This window comes from Pan paniscus, chromosome 23 (assembly GCF_029289425.2).
Source record: "Pan paniscus chromosome 23, NHGRI_mPanPan1-v2.0_pri, whole genome shotgun sequence".
In the NCBI taxonomy this organism is placed as follows: domain Eukaryota; kingdom Metazoa; phylum Chordata; class Mammalia; order Primates; family Hominidae; genus Pan; species Pan paniscus.
This window is the reverse complement of record NC_085927.1, coordinates 35,712,060-35,734,936: the sequence shown is the minus strand read 5'-3', so window position 1 is coordinate 35,734,936 and position 22,877 is coordinate 35,712,060. Positions and strand designations below refer to the sequence as shown.

The following is a 22,877-nucleotide window of genomic DNA, read 5'->3' as shown; positions in this document are numbered from 1 at the left end:
TCCCAAAGCACTGGGATTACAAGCATAAGCCACTGCGCCTGGCCTGAAAAACTCTTTTTTAGAACTCCAATATCCAAACTGGTAAAAGTGCCTAGGGAAAGAAAGCCTTGCAGTTGTTAGATGGCTCTCCTCAAATTCAGTACATAGTTGAGGGGCTCCTGCATCCAGGAACTCACAGTTTAAAGGGGGGACATTAACATCATTACTCATAATGCAAGGTAGGAGGAACCTAGGACTTCGAAGGCATTTCCTTTTTGCAGCCTCAACACGTCACTTACCTCTAGTCAGAGACGGAGGATGTTTTTGGCTCGGATGACCGTTCAGGATCCTCTAATTTGATCCTTGTAACATAGGAGTGAAAAAACTGAGGGCCAAAGAGGTTGTCCAAAGTGATGATGCTGGGAATTGAGATCCTGATGCTATTTCCCCTCCTTCTGGCTCCTGAGGGGGTGACTTGATTTCTGCAGCTCTTGAGAGGGGTTGGAGTGCTTGTTTGAACCCCCATATCCAGCTTCCCTCGGTTACGTAACACATTAGACCAAGGGTTCCATGATGGTTGTCGCCTCCTGCCCATGGACCTGGCTACACACTCCATAGCTCGGTCCCCTGTCAACTATTTTGCAAAATGGTTTTCAAATTGGCAAGCACAAATACACCCCAGGGTTACTCAGTGGCTACATGGACCAGTCGTGACTTCCTTCTTTCCTGAACTAGCAAGAGAGAGGGTATTCCCCACCCCCGCCAGCTTAAAGACAGGAGATACCCAGCCTGCCCTTGACCCGCGGACCTACAGGAAGACAGTCATGCCCAGGCAGCTGTGGCTTGGGGACTGTCACCTTGGATTTCTGGTTTACAGTGACAGGCACCATGCGGGTGGGGGTGGGAGATGGGGAGCATCTCAGCACATTTCCGTGGGAGCAGGGATAGGGAGCAAGAGGTCTTGTCTTCTGGGAGGGAATCCAAAGCTCCCCCGTAGTGGGCTGGGGAGCAGGGAATAGCTTCTAGATGAGCCAGACCTACTGGATTTCCTCACTGCCTAGGCTCTCCAGGCTCTTCATTTGCAACGTGTTATTCTGGGGCACAAGCGCTGGTGTCCCAAACCCTGAAACTGTGAAATTGGCTGTGCTCCAGCAACCCACCAAATCAGCAGAAATGCTTTCGGCAGTCCCCTTCTTCCTCTATATAAAATCAGCCTCTGTGTGAATTCCCCCCAGAGTCGGGATTCTTTCCAATCAGTCACTTTCTGATATCTTAACAGCTTGGTAAAGAAATGCAGCTTTTAATTGAGGGGAAAAACAGCACACGGAAGTCGATATCTTTGTACAGATCCTTTTTATTAAGATTTATATAGGCAATTTACCAACACAGAAAACCAGTCTAGCAGCTCCAAAGTAACTGTAAAAACGGTGGTGCTGATGGTGGTGTGCCCCACACAGGGCAGGTGACCTCAGACGTGGAGCAGCATCTCCCGTGGGATACTATTTCAGACGTGCACTAGTAAGTGTATACTGAGAAGGGATTATAAACCTTCCCTGGCACAATAGATACAAAAAGAGATAGAACCAATGATATTTTGTCTAGGTACAATATCTAGATTTACAGTATCTAGTTTACTGGCTTCACTTCGTATAGCAATGCACAATAGAAAACGGATTTCTTTCTTCAAGGGTATTATACTTTGCCAAGAACATAGTAAATATGTTACTATATTGATGGCTATGAAAACAGACAGAGACAAATGAGTGAGGAGGCACATTCTCTCACAGAGACAGGACTTCATTCTATTTCACATAAATCTTTAAGGGTCCATTCAAATATAAGACCTCTCACAGTTTCAGTCATGTATGAGGGCGCTTACCTTTAAGACCCCATTTCGAAACCATTTTGAAATAGTGAAGGGGGGAAAAGTCACACTCAAATGTGCTACTCTTAAAAGCAGTGTTTCTAAACACAGCTTGCCTTTTTCAAAGAGTGAAGGTGGCCTTTCTGTTTAGTGGTTGGGTAATTGGGTGCAATAATCAAATCTTAAGGCAATGGCAAGGCTGATGGTGGGGATTTGGCACAATAAGGGGAAGGAATGATGCTGTCCAGTTGTACCTTAAATCCTAAAGGATTACTAATGACATGGGAGGGATAGCTACCTGCCCCACGCACAGGGGCTCCTGGACAATACCGTGGCTTTAGAAACAAACCTAGGTTCTGAGGGAATGACACTGCAAAGTCTTACAGAAATCCTTTTATGAGATAGCCGGTCCAGAATAAAGCCTTTGGGGTACTTGTCAACAAGCAAGAAGCCTTCTGAAGAGGTAGATGAAAGCAGTATCTCACAGCAGGTGTGCTGCCCGATGTGACGAAAGACGTGCATGCGCCTCTCAGCACAGACCAGAAGATCAACTGTTGTTGAAAACAGTCCGTGGTAGTGAGAAGAGATGTTGGCCACATTACTAGGTGCATTATTTCAATTTTATTGTATTAAGAACAGGAAGGACTGCCATTTCTTTAAATAACAAACTATACAAATAAAAAGGAGCAGAAATAATATGGAATGTTTTTGACGAAAACAAACTTATGGATTCAATAAATAATATAAAATGCCTTTGTGCTAAAATAGAACTCTTGTTTCTTATATATATATAGTTCAGTGATCTTTATGCTATCCAGAAAAAGCCAGATCTATTATAATTAAACATAGAAAAATACCATTTAACAATAAAACTAAAAAAATGGCCAGTGTTGAGCTTATAAACCACATATAATATATACATCATTTAATATAATCAACTAAGAAAGTAAATTTCAAGTTCTTTGTGATACAAATACACAATTGAAAATATTTCTCCATTCCCTACCCTTACATCAAAGACATCTGATATTTAGGACAAAATTAAAAATGGAAGCATAGTTACCAGTTTTCAGAGATGATTTTGAGATTGTTAGATACTGGAGCGCTAACTCTACTATACAAAGCTAAGTTATTTAATTCTAAATTGAAGGATTGTTTCCCCTATATGTGTCTGATGAAATGCGTATACTCTTAACACATTTTCTGTAGTTTGTGTTTTTAATAAAGGCAATTTAAAATTTGGGAGCCTGCATTTCTCAATCAGTGCTAACACAGCTAGGGCAGAAAGACAGCCCCTTTGGGCCAGCTGTGGGGGCCTGCAGGAGTGGTCATCTCTGTGATTCGGCTGAAATAAAACAACTATCTTAGTCCTTAAGGACAAAGAAAATATAAAGTTCATTGTGACTTGAGGAAGCCAAGGAGTACCATTTTAGAGTTCAAATTTCATTTGTTTCATAATAAACTTTGTTAAAATGTGACCTGGATTTTAAAAAATCATATTAACATGAATTTAAGTAATTCAAGTCTCTCCAGTAAACTTTACATAGGAGGGAAAAATCATGTTAAATCTTTAGGAAAAAATTTAAACTGTTAATTACTTAAAAAATTTTTTTTGTAGAGATGGGGTCTTGCTGTGTTGCCCAGGCTGGTAACTCACTGTGGAAGTGAGCAGGGTAGAACAGAAGAGGCCTGTTACTCTGACAGTTTTACCAGGACTTCAATGGATTTGTAACAGTGTCCCCAACTGACCAATGGGGCAATGCATTCACAGTGATCCAGCCACTGCCTCTCCACCTCGGGGGCTGCAAAGTGCACACACACACACACACACACACATACACACACACACATATGGGGTGTTGTGGAGATGGCCCAGTAATGCTTTAGCTCTGGGTCCCCTGTGCCCCCACAGGAGGGTGCCAGAGGGTAGGCAGAGGCAAAAGAACTTCTTCAGAAAGTCCTGATAGGCAGCAAATGGCTTCTGAATGAGTTCAGCAGCTCCACATTCAAAAACAAAGTGACCAAGTCTCTGAATAATTATCATAAGGAAAAATCTCCTGTTACAGGGGGGAAAAAAGAAACTTCACCTATTTTAACTCAGTTATCTCCTTGGTGCTTTATGGTATAATGATTTTTACCAGTAACTTCTTTCTTCCTTCGCCTGATTTCTACCACTATTCTCTTTGTGACACCTAGCCCAGCCCCCACCTGTCACAGATCCCAGTGAAGCCCAAATCATCTCCCAACAAGTCAACCTCTCACTCAGGGTGGGAAGTGTTAATTCATCAAGCATCTCTGAATGACACAGAAACATTTCCCTGAACGTAACTGAGACAACACTGCATATGATTAAATCATACAAGATAACCCTTATCTTACACCAGCACATTTCAAAGCATTTCTATAGGTTTACATCATGCAAAAGAGGCCTAGACTTTGAGAACGTTGTTTTCTTCTTGATATGTTAAAATTCTGAAACATTAGAAAAATCAATTCCACTGAAAAGTAAAATGTGTTGAATTGGCCCAGCTACAAATTCCGAGTGAAATTTTAAAAAGCAGAGAAAAATCACACTTTGATCTTTTTAATCTAGTTAAATCCCTGTCGTCAATTGGTAAACATTACTTTGTAGATGACCAGTGTGGCCTTCAAACAGTCGTTTCTAATATCTGTATATGGCATATGTCAGACCAGAAATCAAGCTACATCTTGTTTGCAACAAACAGACCATTGTTTGTTGCTGCTGCTGTCTTAAGCAAAATGCTTCCTTTCCTCAGTGCATCTCACTGGATATTTAGCCCCCCCCCCACTTTTTATTTATTTATTTATTTTTGAGATGGAGTCTTGCTCTGTCGCCCAGGCTGGAGTGCAGTGGCGCAATCTCGGCTCACTGCAAGCTCTGCCTCCCGGGTTCACGCCATTCTCCCGCCTTAGCCTCCCGAGTAGCTGGGACCACAGGCGCCCGCCACCACACCCGGCTAATTTTTATTTGTATTTTTAGTAGAGATGGGGTTTCACTGTGCTAACCAGGATGGTCTCAATCTCCTGACCTCGTGAACCGCCCCTCTCGACCTCCCAAAGTGCTGGGATTATAGGCGTGAGCCATCGTGCCCGGCCAGCCCCTTCTTTTTAAACATAGGACCTGAAATTGTCACGTAGGTGAATGGACCAATCAGAGGCATGAGCACTTTGCATGAATGGTGACATAATAAGCTGACTTCTAGAAGTTTTGTTGAAAAATCATACTTAAATATGACAAAGAAGGAAAACCAATGAGCCCCCATGACATGAGGGGATGAATGAGCCAAAGAGAATGTTTTAGGTTAAAAATAATAAACCTGAATTCACAAAGGTTTTTAATTTATTCCATATATATCTTACATAGCAGCTTAAAGTAATCTATTATTTTTAGGCTTTATTGATTCTTTTGAATCATGAAATCAAGACTTATTACCGCATGATTTTGTAAAAATATCAACCTCAATTATTTTTCTCATCAATGTTAAAATATCCCAACCACAGGAATCTAAACTAATGAAAAAAAAATAGGCTGAATTTTGACCTTTTTAATAGTTGGAGTGTAATAAGGGTGAACATCTAGGAATTATGTAATACTTGGAAAACCTTCTAAAACATCCAAGTACTACGGCTGGGCATGGTGGCTCACATCTCTAATTCCAGCATTTTGGGAGGCCAAGGAAGGAGTATCACTTGAGCCTAAGAGTTCAAGACCCCATCTCTACCCAAAAAATAAATTAGCCAGGAAAGGTGGCATGCACCTGTAGTCCTAGCTACTCAGGAGGCTGACGTGGGAGGATTGCTTGAACCTAGGAATTCAAGGCTGCAGTGAGCCATGATCATCCCACTGTTCTCCAGCCTGGGTGACAGAGCAAGGCCCTATCCCAAAAAAATAAAAAATTGAAAAAAACAACAGCCAAGTATACCATGATGTTTAATCCAACTGACTTTTCCTCTGGCCATGTAGGCAACCGGGTGCAGACACAGCGGTATCCTGTGTCTGGTCGCAGAAACACCTCCATCACAACATTTTGGCAGAAGGCACTCAAACCAGACCCCAACACAACTGGTGACCGCCCTCAGAAACAGCTCAATCTAGTCTTACAAAGTACTTTTAATAAATGACATCTAGATGTACTTCTCAACCATATCATTACAAATCAAATGTGAGTTGGGGAAGTGTAAAAGTTTACACTTTCGTTTGAAGCAAAAGGACTTTCAGGGCATTTTCCAATTCATATATCTTTTCTAAAAGGGAGTGGAGCCTTATGTTCTATTCTTAGAGCAGAAATTCTAGTTTTTGAAAGAGATGCGGATCAGCTCAATTTTAGAACAAGTATGGGAAAGTTGAATAATCTTTCTGAACACGTTTGTGCAGCTCACGCCCTAGGTACAAGATATTAGACGCTAAGCCCAGACCCTGGTGGAGTCAACAGCAGGCCCTTTATCCTGGAGATCTAGAACAGGCATGAGGCCCAGCGCATCCTCAACTGCACATGCTGAGAACCTATGAGCTTGAGATGCAGACGGGAACGGCATCAGTCACAGCTATAATTAACCAGGGCTGGGAAGACATTCACTCTTTAAGAACAATGGCTTTTCTGCTTCTGGTGTGTGTGTGTGTGTGTGTGTGTGTGTGTGTGTGTGTTTAAACAGAATTTGAATACTATTCTTCCTTTTTAAATAAGGAGAATGCATGTAAGTAGTACATCCCTCCTCCCACACTAGAAATAACAGATAGTAGAAAATGTATGTTAATTTAAACCCCAACTAGTAGTCGAGATAGACAAAAAAAAAAAAACCCACATTTTTTTTTTTGCAAAGTAACTCTTATGAAATAATGGACCCTTTTGGTAATTATCTTCCAAACTCTCAAAATAACTGCATTAAAAAGTACTTACTTTGCCCATGAACACAGCAAACAAATACAAAAACAAAGATTTGGAACTGCTAAAAATATCAAGGGCAGGATGCAGACAATTATGATGTCAAGTTATTTATACTGTTAGTAGTTAATTTAAAGACATACACTAAAACTACTCCAAGAATGGGACAAATACGTGGATTTGTAAAAAAAAATTTTTTAAGACTGATGACATGGGGGACTTCGCTGGTTCTCATAACCCAGCATCTATTTGGGGGTATCAGTGGGGCCTGGAGGCAGTGGGAGAAAACAAACTTCACAGGGCAGATGCTGCTGGGACCAGGAAAAAGGCTTCATGCCCTAAGGTCCTCACTGTCGTACAGCCCAGTGCAAAGTATCATTCATTCATGACAGACGGATGACGACATGAAAGTCAATATACACAGTTAACCCATTTTGACACATTCATTCCTCAGCATTTTTTCAATACAATTCATGTGAAATTATACTAAGACGTAAAACAGACCTGCTTTTGTACATCCATTACTGATATGTCTCCCAGGGTCAGGCAGAAGGAACCAGAATGACTGTCACACAACTGCTAATTGTCGAGACCCGAGACGGACTCACCCATGAGTGCTCCTGCATGCCAGGTACTGCTTGTCGACTCGCGCACACTGGACTCAAAGACTTTTGAAAACTGCTCTTGCCCCTGAAACCTAAAACTCCACGGCCTGTCCTTCAGAATCACTGTAAATCTTTCCAATGATGGACGGATGAATGCCTTCAATGATTAGTTAATCCCATACACTTGGAGAGTACGTGTCCGTCATTCCCACCTGGCTGAGGGGGCCCCGGAACAGACTGGTCAGAGGCAGGGCAGTCATGTGGGTGCGGCTCCCAGAGGAGGGCCCAAGTGCAGAAATATCTTCAACTTTTAACATCATCAGAAAATATCTTCAACTTTTAACCCAGGACAAGAAGTCAGTTGCGAAGTGCACAAAAGAAACACACTGTGGCTCTCCCATCCCCCAGCAGTATGGAGCAAAGACATAGAAAATCAGCAGTGACTAGACAGAATATGTATGTGGCAATGCTTAGGGCAATCTGTTACCCAACACTGAACATCTTTAAATTCCATCCTGGAAAGTCTAAGATGTGTTTGATATCAGACAAAAAAATTTACGTGATAAGTAGGAGTCACTTCAAGTTCTAGGTTCATAGGTACCAAAGTGTGTAGCAAAGAAAAAGAACTTTTATTTCTTCAGTAGTTTCGAATGCGGACAAATGTGACAAGGCAGGGAGCTGAGCTGACCCCAAGCCGAAGGGTCCCGACTCCTCTCGGGAGCCTGGAGGAGTCCCGGTAGCGAATAGATCAGATGCCTCATCCTCGTTCACCCCAAAAGGCTGAGACCCTGGTGTGTCCTCCTCGAGGACCCTCCCTGTTCCTGGGTGCTAGAGGCCGTTGCTGTTTCTGTGACAGAGGGATGGCTTTGGGAGCTCCACAGTACCCGACCGAGGTTTGTTGAGGAACTTCGGGGCACGACGCAATAGCCGCTGGGCCTCCTTGAAGGTTTCGTTCAACTCTTTCTTCCACTGCACAAACTCTGGATCACTCTGAGGGGGAATACAAAGGCAGCTGTTGTGACGGGCTCACCCATTTTGTCAACAGCAGTGGGTGCCCCTATTGATTACCAGCGTCCCTGGAACCCCTGAAGGAAGCACACCCTACGTGTCCACCCCCAGTGGCATTACTAGCTGATGGGTCACGCTGCCACCTTCTCCAGAATCTCTTGAAAAGAGCAGGGAAAGGCCACATTAAAACCCTTCAGATGATTCCAGTACAATCCCACTCTGAGAATCACTGCCTTTAATTTGTTTAGAGATTACTTTTGATTTCTAAAACAACTGAAATCTATAATAATATAGGGGAAGGAGTTTTGACAAATTAAAAAAATGTTTTAAATATATATTCATGTATGTAATGTAGTACTGATGTTAGTAAAAATGATTTTTTTTGCATCTAATACGTGTTTATTTCTCTAAATATGCTCTCTTAAAACACACACACACTAGTACACCAGTCACAAAGTGTCCAGGAATGAAATTTGTGTTACAATGTAACTTTGAGGAAAAGATGGCATTTTCGTTTAGAGAAGATGGCATTTCAGTTTGCCATCTTATATTTATCTAAATATATAAACCTTAACATCGAACATGCCAAAAAATCTTCAAAGTTATAGAACAAATAAAATTCCAGGCCCTATTAAATACTGAGCAGATTTTCCAGATAGAGTAATGACATTATTTCACCTACATCCTCCTGCCATTTTCTAATAATATTTGCCTTTTTAAAAAATCACGATGAATTTGCTGAAAACCTTGTACCTTGGGGCTTTCTTACTAAGTTTGTAAGTGATAAAACATGGCATAAGAAAATGTTTTATAGACAGGCAGTCAACTTTGCTGAATATTTAATTATTCTAACATTCACCTAAGAAAAAATAAATAAAACTCACCTCACATTGCAAGACAAATTGCTTCCCTCCTTTTATTCTGAACAAAATGCATTTTTTGTCTTTAATTTGAGTTTCTTCCACAGAGAGAATCTGTTCCATTGTCAGTAAATTTTGCTAACCATAAAAACAGAAATTCAAAATTCAAATTATTTTTGTGATTTCTTAAGTAGTAATACCAAAAACTACCAAGTTAGAACAAGTAAAAAAAGAAAACGCATGCGGTTTTCTTTCTTTGATGGTATTCTAGAAGTAAGGGGAAAATGGCTATAAAGGAACACAAACAAAAGTTCAAAGTATAATGTTTCAAGGAAAACTGCAAAGAAAGCAATGTTTTGCTAAGGAAAAACGGCAAAGCTGTTCCCTCAACACAGAACTGATTTTGAATGATGATGAATCGCAAGCGTACTTGCTGTATGGCACACTCATATACATTCTGTCAATAACATTGTGAGGAAGCAACAGAGCCACATATGATTTATGTGAGCCAAAGGTGTGTGGTTCAGTTTTAAGGCAGCAACTCAGTAAATGTTTACTGATGTCAGCTTGTAAGCTAACAATATTTTGATAGTATCCCAATGATGTCATAAATAGAGGTGGTTTCATTAAAAGATTAAAAGGTCTATAGGCTGGGTGCGGTGGCTCATGCCTGTAATCCCAGCACTTTGGGTGGCCGAGGCGGGTGCATCACGAGGTCAAGAGCTCGAGACCAGCCTGGCCAAGATGGTGAAACCCCGTCTCTACTAAAAATACAAAAATTAGCCGGGCGTGGTAGCGGGCACCTGTAGTCCCAGCTACTCGGGAGGCTGAGGCAGGAGAATCGCTTGAACGCAGGAGGTGGAGGTTGCAGTGAGCCGAGATCGCGCCACTGCACTCCAGCCTGGGCGACAGAGCGAGACTCTGTCTCAAAAAAAAAAAAAAAAAAAAAAAAAAGTCTATAGTATTATTGCTTAAGGTGAATGCTATAGTGTCATGAGTTACTTAGTGTCTTATGGTTTTTGTTTTAAATAAATACTTCAGGAATCCTGAATGAGAAACAGCACTCTGATAAACACTCAGGTTTTCTTTTCCCTTACTTAGACTTACAAATCTGCTCATGCATATTATGTAGCTTCTTAAATAGAACACTAAATGTTGAACCTTTTAAAACCAAGGTCACTTATTGCATCCAATGTTAAACAAAGGTAAAAGTTTTGTTTTTTTAAGTTTTCAAACAGCCTGAAAAGTGGGGTGATTTCCTTTTAACATGCCAGTGGGTAGCATAATAAATGTATAATCTGCCCAGGTCCGCTCATTACCTGGAAATACAGTGAGCTCTGGGGAGCTACTTTGATGCTTCCCAGCCCTGAGTTACACTTCAGGGTCCCCAAAAGAATCTTATTAATTGGAACTTAGATCCTAGATTCTAATTTTTCAAAAATAACTTCGATGGCAGGAGTGATGGTTGGGAAGATCTTGTTTCTTTTCAAAGAAATGGAGTGATATGCAATTATAATCATTCATAATTGAATGAAAACTTCGCCAACAGTAAACTAAAAATACAGTCCAAAGTCAAATACATGAGATTTAGGTGCCCTGTTTTCCACACTTCTGATCCCTGGAGAACAGATGGGTGGTATTCCAACACATCCAGCACATAAACAATGTTTTGAGTGTTTGGGACCATCGTCCTGCTTACGATGACTCACCAGGCCCCCCCACCAAGAAAAGAAAAGATGCCTTCCACCAGGGTTGGCTCCTTCCTTGTTGACAAGCCCTGGGCTCTTCACCCAGTAGGCACTTAATAAATGCTGCCTGATTTGCTGAAAGGTAGTGTGGATCAGAAATTTCTTTTTATCTTGTTCACAAACATTAGCTCTCGAAAGGATCTTAGAGGGCAGCTACATCTTGCTGTCTGTTGTATGATCCACCTACAAATTCTCAACAAGGTGGAGACACAAGGAAGCATCTTTTGGTGACCTCATCTCTGTGCCAAGTGTCATGGCCTGGGACATTTTATTTGACCCAAATAGGAGAAGCCGTACAATGGAGAGACTGAGGGCACAGGATGACCTGGTCTGAGTCACCCCTCCACCTTCTAACTGTCCAGTTGTGTTTTTGGGTGGCAGACTTTCCTCTTCTAAGCCTGCTTTCCTCTTTATAAAATGAGAGTTGGACCCTCAAAGGTTCCCAAACACATGGAGGTTTTTTTTTTTTTTTAACAGCACTTGACCTCAGATAAACATGCAAAAATTACAGTACAGTCATCCCTTAGTATCCACAGGGGACTGGTTCCAGGAACCCCTGAGTAGCATAATAAATGTATAATCTGCCCAGGTCCGAATTATACAAAATCCACAGATGCTCAAGTTGCTGATATAAAATGGTATCGTATTTGCATATAACCTTCACACATCCTCCTGTATACTCTAAATCACCTCTAACGTAAATGCTATGTAAATAGTCGTTAGACTGTGTTTTTTTTTTTTTTCTGTATTAGTTTTTATTGTTTTGTTGTTATTTTAAATTTTTTTTTCCCGAATATTTTCTCTCCTTGGTTGTTTGAATCCCAGGATGGGGATCTGTGGATATGGAGGGCTGACTGCAGTTGTTATGATTTCTATTTCCCTCATTTCACAGATGAGAAAACGGAGGCTGAGAGAGTCAATGTGACGTGTTCAAAGTCCCAGAGACACTCAGCAGTGGAGCTGAACACCTCTGTCTGACTTCAAAGTCCAGCTTGTCTTTTCTTTTTAGATCTGTCTAACTGCTCTCCAGCCTTCTTCAAATCCATCTGATGATGTGGTGCTTCTGACCTCACTAAAAAGCATGTTCTATTTTCAGGTATTACCAAGTTGTTCCTTGACTTGGAAGTTTAAAAACAAGTTAAAGTTTGCACATTACAATCTCATGTATAGCAGTAAAATAGAATCACACAGTTTCGGAGGATAGTGTATAAAACATGTCAGCAACATGAAATAACCATATGCCATTGTACGTACTGGGAAACATGCTCGGTGAGACTGCCTTAGACTTACCCGGGACTCTCCCTCTCCTCTCCATTCAAGTCTATTTGGAAAGAGGTAAAAATAGCGACGCTGCCACTGAGTCAGAAATGGGTTTCCCAGTTTCAGCATGTACCCGTGCATAATACAGTCCTTCCCCAGAGCGTAATCTGAGGAATACAAAATCACTAGGAGTTAAATAGGCTCTGAAACAAAATGTCTTAGCAGCATTATTCTCTGAAAAAAGAACAGACATACTTTTTGGAAAAAGCAGGTTTCTATAAATAGAACACATTACAGAAGTCACGATTTTAGTTTTAAGTGCATGTGTACTGGGGATCTAAAGATCAGAGGGTTCTGCAGCTCTCTCTGCTCACACAGTAAATGATTGCTTCTCAATATGCTGATAAATCCATGATGTTCATTTATCGCTCTGGGAGGGCAAAAGTTAGTTTCCAAACTCTTTTCATTATGTATAATGAGAACCGGAGAATAGACGGTATTTAAAGTCAAGCTATCCCCAAAGTACCTTCGCCTTTACGTGGGGTTGGGATTCCCCCTTTAATCTCCCTTTTATCTTAAAAATAATAATAGTGGGAATTTTCTTGTCTAAGTAATTTAAGATAACATAAGGATCAAAAATGGTTCCTTCCTCAGCTTAATGTTAGGTTTATTCCTCAAATATATGGTTATGTATAGAGATAATTCACAGACATTGTTGAGTCCTGATTACATTTTTATAGTGAAGGACTGTGTCTTTAAAAAAAAAAAAGGTTAATTTTAAAGTCTGTATTAAAGGCTTTGGTGATTGTGCTAAAGTCATTCGCTCACACACTCATTTCTTCAACAAGTAGCACATGAATGCCCAGGTGCTGGGCATGTTCCAGATATTCTGGGTTCAGCAGAGAACAAAAGAGACAAAAACCCCTGCTTCAGAGAGCTTACAATCTAGTGAGTGTTTCAGATCATAAGTAAACACGTAAAACCCATGTCAAGTCATCTGGAGACAAGCAGGTAAAGAACAAAGGAGAGGGAGGGCCAGGGAGGGTCAGTGGTGATGGGGAAGGATGGAGTTGTCATTTTCACCGAGAAGTGCTTGCATTTCCAAAATCTATTTAAAATACGAGCACAGTCATCCCTTGGTAGCCACAAGGGATAGGTTCCAGGACCCCAGCAGATACCGCAATCAGTAGATGTTCAAGTCGTCAATATAAAATGGCATGGTGTTTGCATAGAACCTACATATATCCTCCTACAAACTTTGAATCACCTCTAGTTTACCTACAATACCTAATACAGTGGAAATGCTATATAAATAGTTGTTACACTGTGTAGCAGTGGTCCCGAACCTTTTTGGCACCGGGAACCAGTTTCGTGGAAGATAATTTTTCCACAGACGGGGATGGGGGAATGGTTTTGGGTTCAAACTGTGCTACTTCAGATCAAGCATTTGATTCTCATAAGGAGCACGTAACCTAGATCCCTCACGTGCGCAGTTCACGATAGGGTTTGCAATCCTACGAGAATCTCAGGCCACTGCTGATCTGACAGGAGGCGGAGCTCAGGTGGTAATGCTCACTCGCCCAGCACTGATCTCCTGCTGTGCGGCCCGGTTCCTAACTGGCCTCCCCGCTGGGAGTTGGGAACCCCTGCTGTATGGCTTTTATTTGCATTATTTTTTATTGTTGTATTGTTATTCTTATTGTTTTTCTCCAGATATTTTTGATCATGGTTGGTCGAATCCACAGATGCAGAACCTGAGATGTGGAGGACCAACTTTATTATAATTTTTTTTTTTTCAGGAATCTAAGCCTAGACTATATTTTTCTATAAAGGTGACCTCTGAGATTGTCAGCCAAGACCTACTTATGCACGAATTACTTACTAACACAGGAAGATAAATTCGTTGATTTGCTAAACTTTCTAATTACAGCTCTAACTAGAAGGATACACTTGAACATGCTTATGAAGATCTATACATATTTCTGGATCCAATTAATCAGGATTCTAGTGACACCATGACCCCCCCTTGAGCAAGTCGACATTGATTCAATTTCCTGTGTAAAATCTGCTGTGGCAAACACACCCCAGTGTGATCACAATGGACCGGTTCTCTAAAGAAGAGCTTACGGCCGGGCGCAGTGGCTCACGCCTGTAATCCCAGCACTTTGGGAGGCCAAGGCAGGCGGATCATGAGGTCAGGAGTTCAAGACCAGCCTGGCCAGCATAGTGAAATCCCATCTCTACTAAAAATACAAAAAAAATAGCCAGGCGTGGTGGTGGGCGCCTGTAATCCCAGCTACTTGGGAGGCTGAGGCAGGAGAATCACTTGAACCTGGGAGGCGGAGGTTGCAGTGAGCCGAGATCGCGCCACTGCTCTCCAACCTGGGTGACAGTGTGAGACTCCATCTCGAAAAAAAAAGAAGAGCTTACAAATAAAGGCTGTGTGTCCCTGCAGAATTGAGGTAAACAGAGTTAAAAGAATGCAGGATTCCCTTGGTGTATTCTGGCAACGTTTATATAAAGAGTAAGTCATCCAGAATTGAAGACACTTTAAATGCCACAGGGAAATCGTCAGATAAGACCAAGGAATCCTATACCAAGATGCTGCCACCAAAGTAACCTATTAACAGAGTGAAAGAGTTTCTGGCCGTTCTTGTTACATAAGGTTAACCTTGCAAGGGTCTTTGCTCAGAGGGAAAATGAAATTACATCTTAACATAAGCATCAACTACAATAAATTTAATTATCCACAATTCATGAAATCTTAGAAAAATCAAGAGTAACCATATTCAGTGAATCGAGAATGACTGATTTATTTAAAACTTATGTTTCCTACTTGATGTTATGTTTAGTAGGGCATTGAATTATTTACATAAAAATACAGTTTGGCAATTTTTTTTTTTGAGACAGCTTCTCGCTGTGTCACCCAGGCTAGAGTGCAGTGGCACAATCTCAGCTCACTGCAGACGACCTCCTGGTCTCAAGTGATCTTCCTGTCTCGGCCCCCCAGTCCCTGGGACTACAGGTGCATGCCACCACGCCTGGCTAATTCTTATTTTTTGTAGAGATGGGGTTTCACCATGTTGCCCAGGCTGGTCTTGGACTTCTGGACTCAAGTGATCCTCCTGCCTCGGCCTCCCGAGGTGCTGGGATTACAGACATGAGCCACTGTGCCTGGCCTGATTTGGCAATTTTTAAAATGCTGTTTGTAATATAAATGTCTTTATATATTTAACTCTTTTGTCTATGGCCATACAACCCTTAACACACCCGATGTCATCTGATCTTGGAAGCTAAGCGGGGTTGGGCCTGGTTAGTACTTGAATGGGAGACATTTACCTCTCTTGACAAGTGACGTGTCGTGCTAAGTTCCTCGCCAGGACCAGCTACATACTTCTCGGGCCCCAGTGCAAAATGAAAAGGCAGGCCCCTTGTTCAAAAATGACTAAGAGTCTCAAGGTGATGACAACAGAGGACTAAACTGAGTCAGGTGCCCAGATGACCGCACAGGGCACACACCAATGACACCAACCCCACTCCAGACACTGTCATACTCAATCTGCAAGGAAAAAACCTCCAAACCAGTCCCCAAGCACTCCAAGATAAAAGGGCATACTAAAGAAACCCGGCCACCTGTCTCCATAGACTTATTTGTGTGCTGACTGAAGACTTTGAAATATTAGACTGAGCTCTTCCAAGCCAGAGCAAACTAAAGCGATTTATGGCATTGCTTTCTTCTCGACTGCAAAATACCTTACGACCCAAATATTTTTTCAGCTTTACAAGAAATTTTGAAAATTTACTGCATTAGAAATGTATTGAGACACGTGAGCTATTTTACCTTCTTCGTGGCCAAGTTGCTTATTTTTAGCTCTCTTCCTGGCCTCAATTTTATCCGTGTCTGCATTTACTGCTTCATAAACTGTTTCCGTTACTTCTTGCTGCCAGCGTTCAGAGATGACCAAAGGGAAGTTCTTGTAGAGTTCTTGGTCGCAATCAAGTAGCTGATTATTTTAAGAAATCAAGATATTTATGATTTAACATACTTACAAAGGTAAGAGTCCGTGGCGCCACATCCATGGTGACTCTTATCATAACTCTATATAGGAAGATGACTAGATGGCAGCAGTAATCATTTCGAGGCAGGTTCTTAGTTATCATAAATCTCTGCTAATGACAACTCAAGCAATCAGCATCCACAAACAGAACTGATGAGCACTTCACTTTCAGTCCTGGATCAGCTACATTCAACCCAATCTTGTATACTATCTTCATGACATGTTTTGCCAACGAAAACTCACATATACAGAATTTTACTTGAAGTACTAAGAGATTCTGACAACAAAGTAAAATTTCAATTATGGTAAGGATATTTTGTTTATATAGGTAGGAAAACTGTTTCTATAGTTTCAGAAACAGTTATAAGGGAGAAGCCAAGAGGGCTTTTGAACCTACCCTCAATTAATCTGAAAAGTTAGAAAAACAAAAGGTAAATGAAGCTGAGCTTCCTATTAATTCCATGAACCTTCCAACTATTTACAGTTTGACATCATAATCATATGTATAAGAAATCTCAAGACATATGGGGAGTTGAGGCAATGGAGCCTTTAAGAGCTGCTGGAACAAAAATTACACTTAATGGTAGCATTTTTCTTCTAAACGATTATTCAAAATTCTTCTTTCTGCCCTCTAGGTAAGGCTGCACTTTGAATATGAGCAAAGAAAATGGTTTTCTGCATGTGAACTACATTTTTATAGCAGAAATACTAGCAAGCCTGCTGGTAAATACATGCTTGTCTTAGAAGCACAGACCTCCCTAGAAACTTGATTTGCTTACTCCTTGAAAGATAAGCAGGGGTAGGTATCATAACAGGCAAAATACTGAGAAGGGCAAGAAAGACCAAGGAGGCTAAGGCACTTGCACACACTCCCTTAGCAAATCAACAGAACACCAGAAGAAGCTGCATCCCACATGCCAATATGGGGCCTACTCCATCCAGTCTCACTGATCTATTATAATAATCTGTTGTTTCTGAGGTCGCTTTGACCTGTAGAGTTTTTCCTCTTTCTGTTTTCTTCAGACATTCTACCTAAGCCCATAGCTGAGCCCCTCAGTTGCTCTGAATGGGACTGGAGGTGCGTGTGTGAGTGTGTGTGAGTGATGGGGTGTTGAAAACCTCAAGGTCCGATGAGCGCCTGAGATCAGGCACACAGGGACAGGCTCTGAACGGTCTGGCAAAGAGTCAAAGCATGCTCCTTGCCCAGGCAGTTATTCTGAAATGGCCAACTCTGTTTAATAGACACTGTTCTACCGCCTATAATTTCAGAAAGACTTGATCTTTATGACTGAGCCCACCTTGCTGAAAATGAATTTTTTTAAAAAAGAACTTATGTTTACATGAGGTGAGTTTTCCCCCACCCTTTTAAAGAAAATGTATTATTTGGGCTGTTTTTAAAAGACAGTTTCTTAAAATGCAGTCCCCTGCCCTCCCTGCTGGACTCAGCTCTCACGGGAGCAGGACCTGGGCTTCTTGTTTACAGCTGAATCCCTACCTGACAGGACTTCTTGTTCTAAGTGTGCTCTTTCTCAGCTCTTGCTCAGGAAGAACCAAAACATAATAGTAGAAGCTACTAGTTTGTCAAGCATTGACTATATGCCTGTAGCCTTCAGCAGGCCACCTCATTTATCCTCAGAGAAAGCTTGGCAATGAAACCACCTACTTTACAGGTGAGAAAGCCAAGACTCGAGAGGTTGCAGAATGGCCCACATTCACTCAGCTCAGTGGCAGATCCCAGCCCAGTTTGTCTGACTCCAAAGCCTAGATCTTGGTTTACAACATTTTTAAGTATGATCATCTCTTTTTAACATTAAAAAATGTTTGTGGGCACCCACGTAATAGTGGTTTATTTTTAGTACTCTGATGGATAGATAGTGGTATACAGCAGGTGAAAAAATTCTATTGTGACAGCAGTAAATTTTTTAAATACTTTGTAAATGGATTGTTCCCCAAAGCACTGCTGTATACTCATATACCTGACAGGTATCAATGGTTCCGGCTACAGACGATGCCTGGTGGTGTACAGGACTAGGCATCGGTCTCAATGCTGACCCCAGCCACTGCTCCAGACCACAGAAGGGTGCCCCTCAGTTGGTCAGCAATCCTCACAGCTCTGTGACCTGGGCCCTCTGCACTTTGCCTTCACCTAACCTCCAACACCAGAAAAGCTGGTCCCATGAACACCCCAATCACCATCATGGCCCAGCCCCTCATCTCCTGGGGCCCCTAGCTCTGACCAGCTGCCACTGGGTTCCCCAGGAGCACTTGGCGTGTACATGCTGCTCTCCTTCCCCACAATCCTCCCATCTTCCTCCAGCCATTTACTGCCTTTTCTGTCCCACAGTCTAGTTGGTCCCAGTCCTATGTGTCTCCAGTTATAGCTCCTGCTAGGCCCTTGCATTTTACTTGTCACTCTTTTATTTACACCTCACAGGTGTGTGTTTTAATAGTGCTGCAGCCTTCTGGAGAAGGAAGTTACTTGGTGGGGAAGGCAACGCGGGTTTGTGTCAGAAGGGTGTAAACGGGGGCAGCTGAGAAGAAACAGGGAAGGCCCGGGGGCAGGGAGGAGAGCCTGGGGCAAGCTGCCAGCATGGGGGTAGGTGAGAGCTTGATGTAGTGATACACTTTGACCCAGCATCTTAAACAGAATGATCTTCTCTCATGACTCACCATCTCTAATTATGTCTTGTCTCTACTTGGGGGAATGACGATATGAACAAAAGTTTGAAAAATGCAGAGGATTGTATTAAAAAAAAACAGTGATTATTTCACCTTTGATTGACAAATGCAAAATGATTCATGCTGTTTGCTCTTTCATCCTAACACGGGGAGATCTAAAAACTTAGAAGAATTGAGACAGCTGGCTCTTTTGCACTAGGGAAGTATGTTTGATATCACACAGCTGTTTTTCCTGCTTCAGGTATAATTCAAGTTTTATTTCAATCACAAATATTCCAAATCAATAATATTTTACCATGTAGTTCCTCAAAAATAAAATTATTAGTCTGAAGAAAGCTTTCAAAGCCTTTAATTTAGATCCTTAACTTACACATTCTTCAAATATGTTGATACTCATTTGTAAGTTAAATACTACAAACAGCCCAATATTAAAACAACCACTAAGTTTGATTTCCAACAGAAATCATCCCATCCAAAATAAAAATAAAGAAATAAATGATCACATATGTACCTTAATCCCTTTGGTATCCTCTTCATCAAATGAGCCAATATCAAAGGCATCAGCAGCATTGACTTCTCCCCGGGGGGGAATCAAGGGTGGTGGGTACTGGAAGATCCAAACAAGCATGGTACAGTTTTCAGATGATCGTATGGCCCCGTCCCAACCTAACATTCTACAAAGACAGCACAGTGCGAGATATCCGCATGCTCCACTGCGCAGCATGTCATTCAAACTTGTAACAAATCACATTTCATATTTTGTAGAAAAGCCTCTGCACTCAATAGCCCCAAAGGAAGGCCCTATATTTTAGACAAATTAAAGAAAAATAGGATTCATGTCCAAAGCCTTAAATAATTTTCAAATATAACAAAATCTCAGGACTGCATATCCGTCCAGCTCAGCTTAAAAAAGCACATTCTCTGAGAGGACGCAACACCACCTTTGGGTTGCCGGAGCCACAACAGACAATGGGGCCTGGAGGGAGCAGGGCACATCTGCAAACGCCCCGAGGTATGTGTTAACTGACCCAGAGGTCGGACTCTAATTCGGTAGGACTGACAGATCAGTCTTTCTTTACTACAGAAAATCGTCATTTCTCTGCAGCTTGAGTTCACGCAAAGCAAGTTTAAAGCTGATAATCAACATTTTTCTAAAAATTGAATTTGGGGTGTTTCCTGTATCAACGCAAATATAATGAAGCTTAAAATAAGGAAAGGAAATCATGCTGATATAAAATCATGCTAATTCTTAAATTATGTAGTATTGGGCTAGAAAATATACATACGTTTATGGCAGAAGTTTCACGTACATTTTATAGAGATCTATGTAAAAATACAGTCACATTGAGATAAGAATTCAAGAAGAAGAGCAAAAACTAAAAAAGGCTCAATTATATGTGCATTTGAATTAACCAGATAATAGCTCCATTTTACCTTTTATTAGTTGATATAGGAGATATTTTCAAAATGTTTCTATTAGGGAAATGAAGAGTGAGAGGATGCCCCAAAGGGAACTGGCTACATGGTAACTCTCGGGTAACAAGAGAGTGTGGACACAGGATGCTGGGGGAGGTGGGTGGTGGGGATGCTGGGGAGACACAGCCAGGAAGCCAGCAGTGCATAGAGAGACAGAGACAGAAACTGAGACAGAGATGAGCGTGTAAGGGCGGGGCGGCAGTACCGTAAGTAGAGTCAAGAGGGAGTGAGTACCTTTTGTAAGTAGACATGCTGCCAGTCAACACCTTTGAAAAAGCTGTGCTCTTTTACTTCCTGTGAGCTGGAGGAGAAAGAGTCATAACAGTGCTGAGTATGCATTTGGAAACGTAAGAAATATTGTGCAAAACTGTCTCCTGTTAACAATACAGGGGAGCAAGTATTTCCACTTTTTCCTTTAAGAAAGCAAACAAATATGCTTCCTTCAAAACAACAGGAGGAGTGCTACGATGTTTAGAATACTGCATGCAGCGCCTGGGAATATTATCCCATATGATCATTTATTTGGGATAGTTATTACAGTTTAAGATAACCTAGAAATTTTCACAGATATATATATACACACGCACACACACACACAATAATTCTATAGTCAGGAGAACATAACTGAAAATAAGAATTAAATTGGATATCTACACATTAAAGAAATTTACAGCAAATATTTACACATCGCAATAGATAATGTAATAGGAAAGTGACAGGAATGTGAAGCACCACATTTACTCAGAAGCAAACAAGAGATCTAATAATATAATGTATACCAAAACCCTTTATAAATTGAAGAAACCCATCCTGGCTAACACGGTGAAATCCCGTCTCTACTAAAAATACAAAAAAATTAGCCGGGTGTGGTGGCTCATGCCTGTAATCCCAGCACTTTGGGAGGCTGAGGCGGGCAGATCACGAGGTCAGGAGATCAAGACCATCCTGGCTAACACGGTGAAACCCCTTCTCTACTGAAAATACAAAAAATTAGCCAGGCATGGTGACGGGTGCCTGTAATCCCGGCCACTCGGAAGGCTGAAGCAGGAGAACGGCGTGAACCCGGGAGGTGGAGCTTGCAGTGAACCGAGATTGCGCCACTGCACTCCAGCCTGGGCGACAGAGCGAGACTCCATCTCAAAAAAAAAAAATAAAATAAAAATAAAAAATAAATTGAAGAAACAAGTTTTCTTGAAGGTCATGATTAAAACTTGGAGTACCCAGAGCAAAAGTTGGTCAGGCATGGTGGCTCATGCCTGTAATCTTAGCACTTTGGGAGGCCAAGGTGGGTGGATTGTCTGAGCTCAGGAGATCGAGACCAGTCTGGGCAACACAATGAAACCCTGTCTCGACTAAAATACAAAAAATTAGCTGGGCATGGTGGCAGGCACCTGTAGTCTCAGCTACTCGGGAGGCTGAGGCAGGAGAATTGCTTGAACCCGGGAGGTGGAGGTTGCAGTGAGCCGAGATTGTGCCACTGCACTCCAGCCTGAGTGACAGAGTGAGAATCTGTTGCCAGGAAAAAAAAAAAAAATTGCACACTCCAAGGAAAAGCCCGCATGGGGGAGGAGCACTCCCAGCACATGCCACTGACTTTCTATCTCTCCACATCCTGTCACACAGCTCAGGGCTGCTTCTTGGGGTCCTTCTGTAGTCAGTCCCTGGGGCATCTCGCCCAGCCCAGAGCTTGAGTGCCCTTATAGGACTCCTAAATCTGTATCCCAAGCACCAACCTGTGCCCTGTGTTCCAGGACACTCCTACTCCCCAGCCCACTCAGAGGATGCAGGCAGGGCTAACACAGCCCTCTCCGCACTGCTCCTGCACAGGCCCAGCCAGGATGGTCCTGGATGCCTGTCTTCCCTCAGGCTTCACAGCCACCCCTTGGCCAGACCCAGACCTGACTACTTCCTACCACCTCCCATCCTCACGAGACTCTCGCTTAGGGGTGGTGTTTCTTTTTTTTTGTCACCCAGGCTGGAGTGCAGTGGCGCCATCTCGGCTCACTGCAACCTCTGCCTCCTGGGTTCAAGTGATTCTCCTGCCTCAGCCTCTGAGTAGCTGGGATTACAGGTGCGTGCCACCACACCCGGCTAATTATTATTATTATTATTGTATATTTAGTAAAGATGGGGTTTCACCATGTTGGTCAGGCTGGTCGCAAACTCCTGACCTTGTGATCCACCCACCTCGGCCTCCCAAAGTACTGGGATTACAGGCGTGAGCCACTGCGCCTGGCCAGGGGTGGTGATTCCTGCTCAGGATGCTACTGGCATTTGTGGGCAGGGAAGGGATGATAGACGTACTGCCAGAAACACCGAGGCACCAGGGTCCTGGTACCTCTTGCCTGAACTGCTCTAATGTCTCCTCCTCTGACCTCTAGTCCTGCCCACCTGCAGCCCCATCCCACTTCATACAGCGCCCAAGTCATCTTCTTC

At 42.2% G+C, this 22,877-nt stretch overlaps 1 protein-coding gene across 6 annotated transcripts in view; it reads right to left on the bottom strand.

Annotated features, from left to right (window-relative positions):
- Positions 1–1,315: 1,315 nt before the first annotated feature.
- The window catches only part of GRK3 (G protein-coupled receptor kinase 3), a 273,006-nt gene continuing 251,444 nt past the window's right edge, over positions 1,316–22,877 (bottom strand). For all 6 annotated transcript variants that reach the window (XM_063603123.1, XM_063603124.1, XM_003820189.5 and 3 more), the window contains 6 exons: positions 20,676–20,742; positions 19,477–19,572; positions 16,070–16,232; positions 12,259–12,395; positions 9,245–9,358; positions 1,316–8,342 (listed from right to left, as the gene is read on the bottom strand). In XM_063603123.1, coding sequence (XP_063459193.1) covers positions 8,181–8,342; positions 9,245–9,358; positions 12,259–12,395; positions 16,070–16,232; positions 19,477–19,572; positions 20,676–20,742 — 739 coding nt within the window. In that variant the 3' untranslated portion in view covers positions 1,316–8,180. The remainder of the gene's footprint in view (positions 8,343–9,244; positions 9,359–12,258; positions 12,396–16,069; positions 16,233–19,476; positions 19,573–20,675; positions 20,743–22,877) is intronic.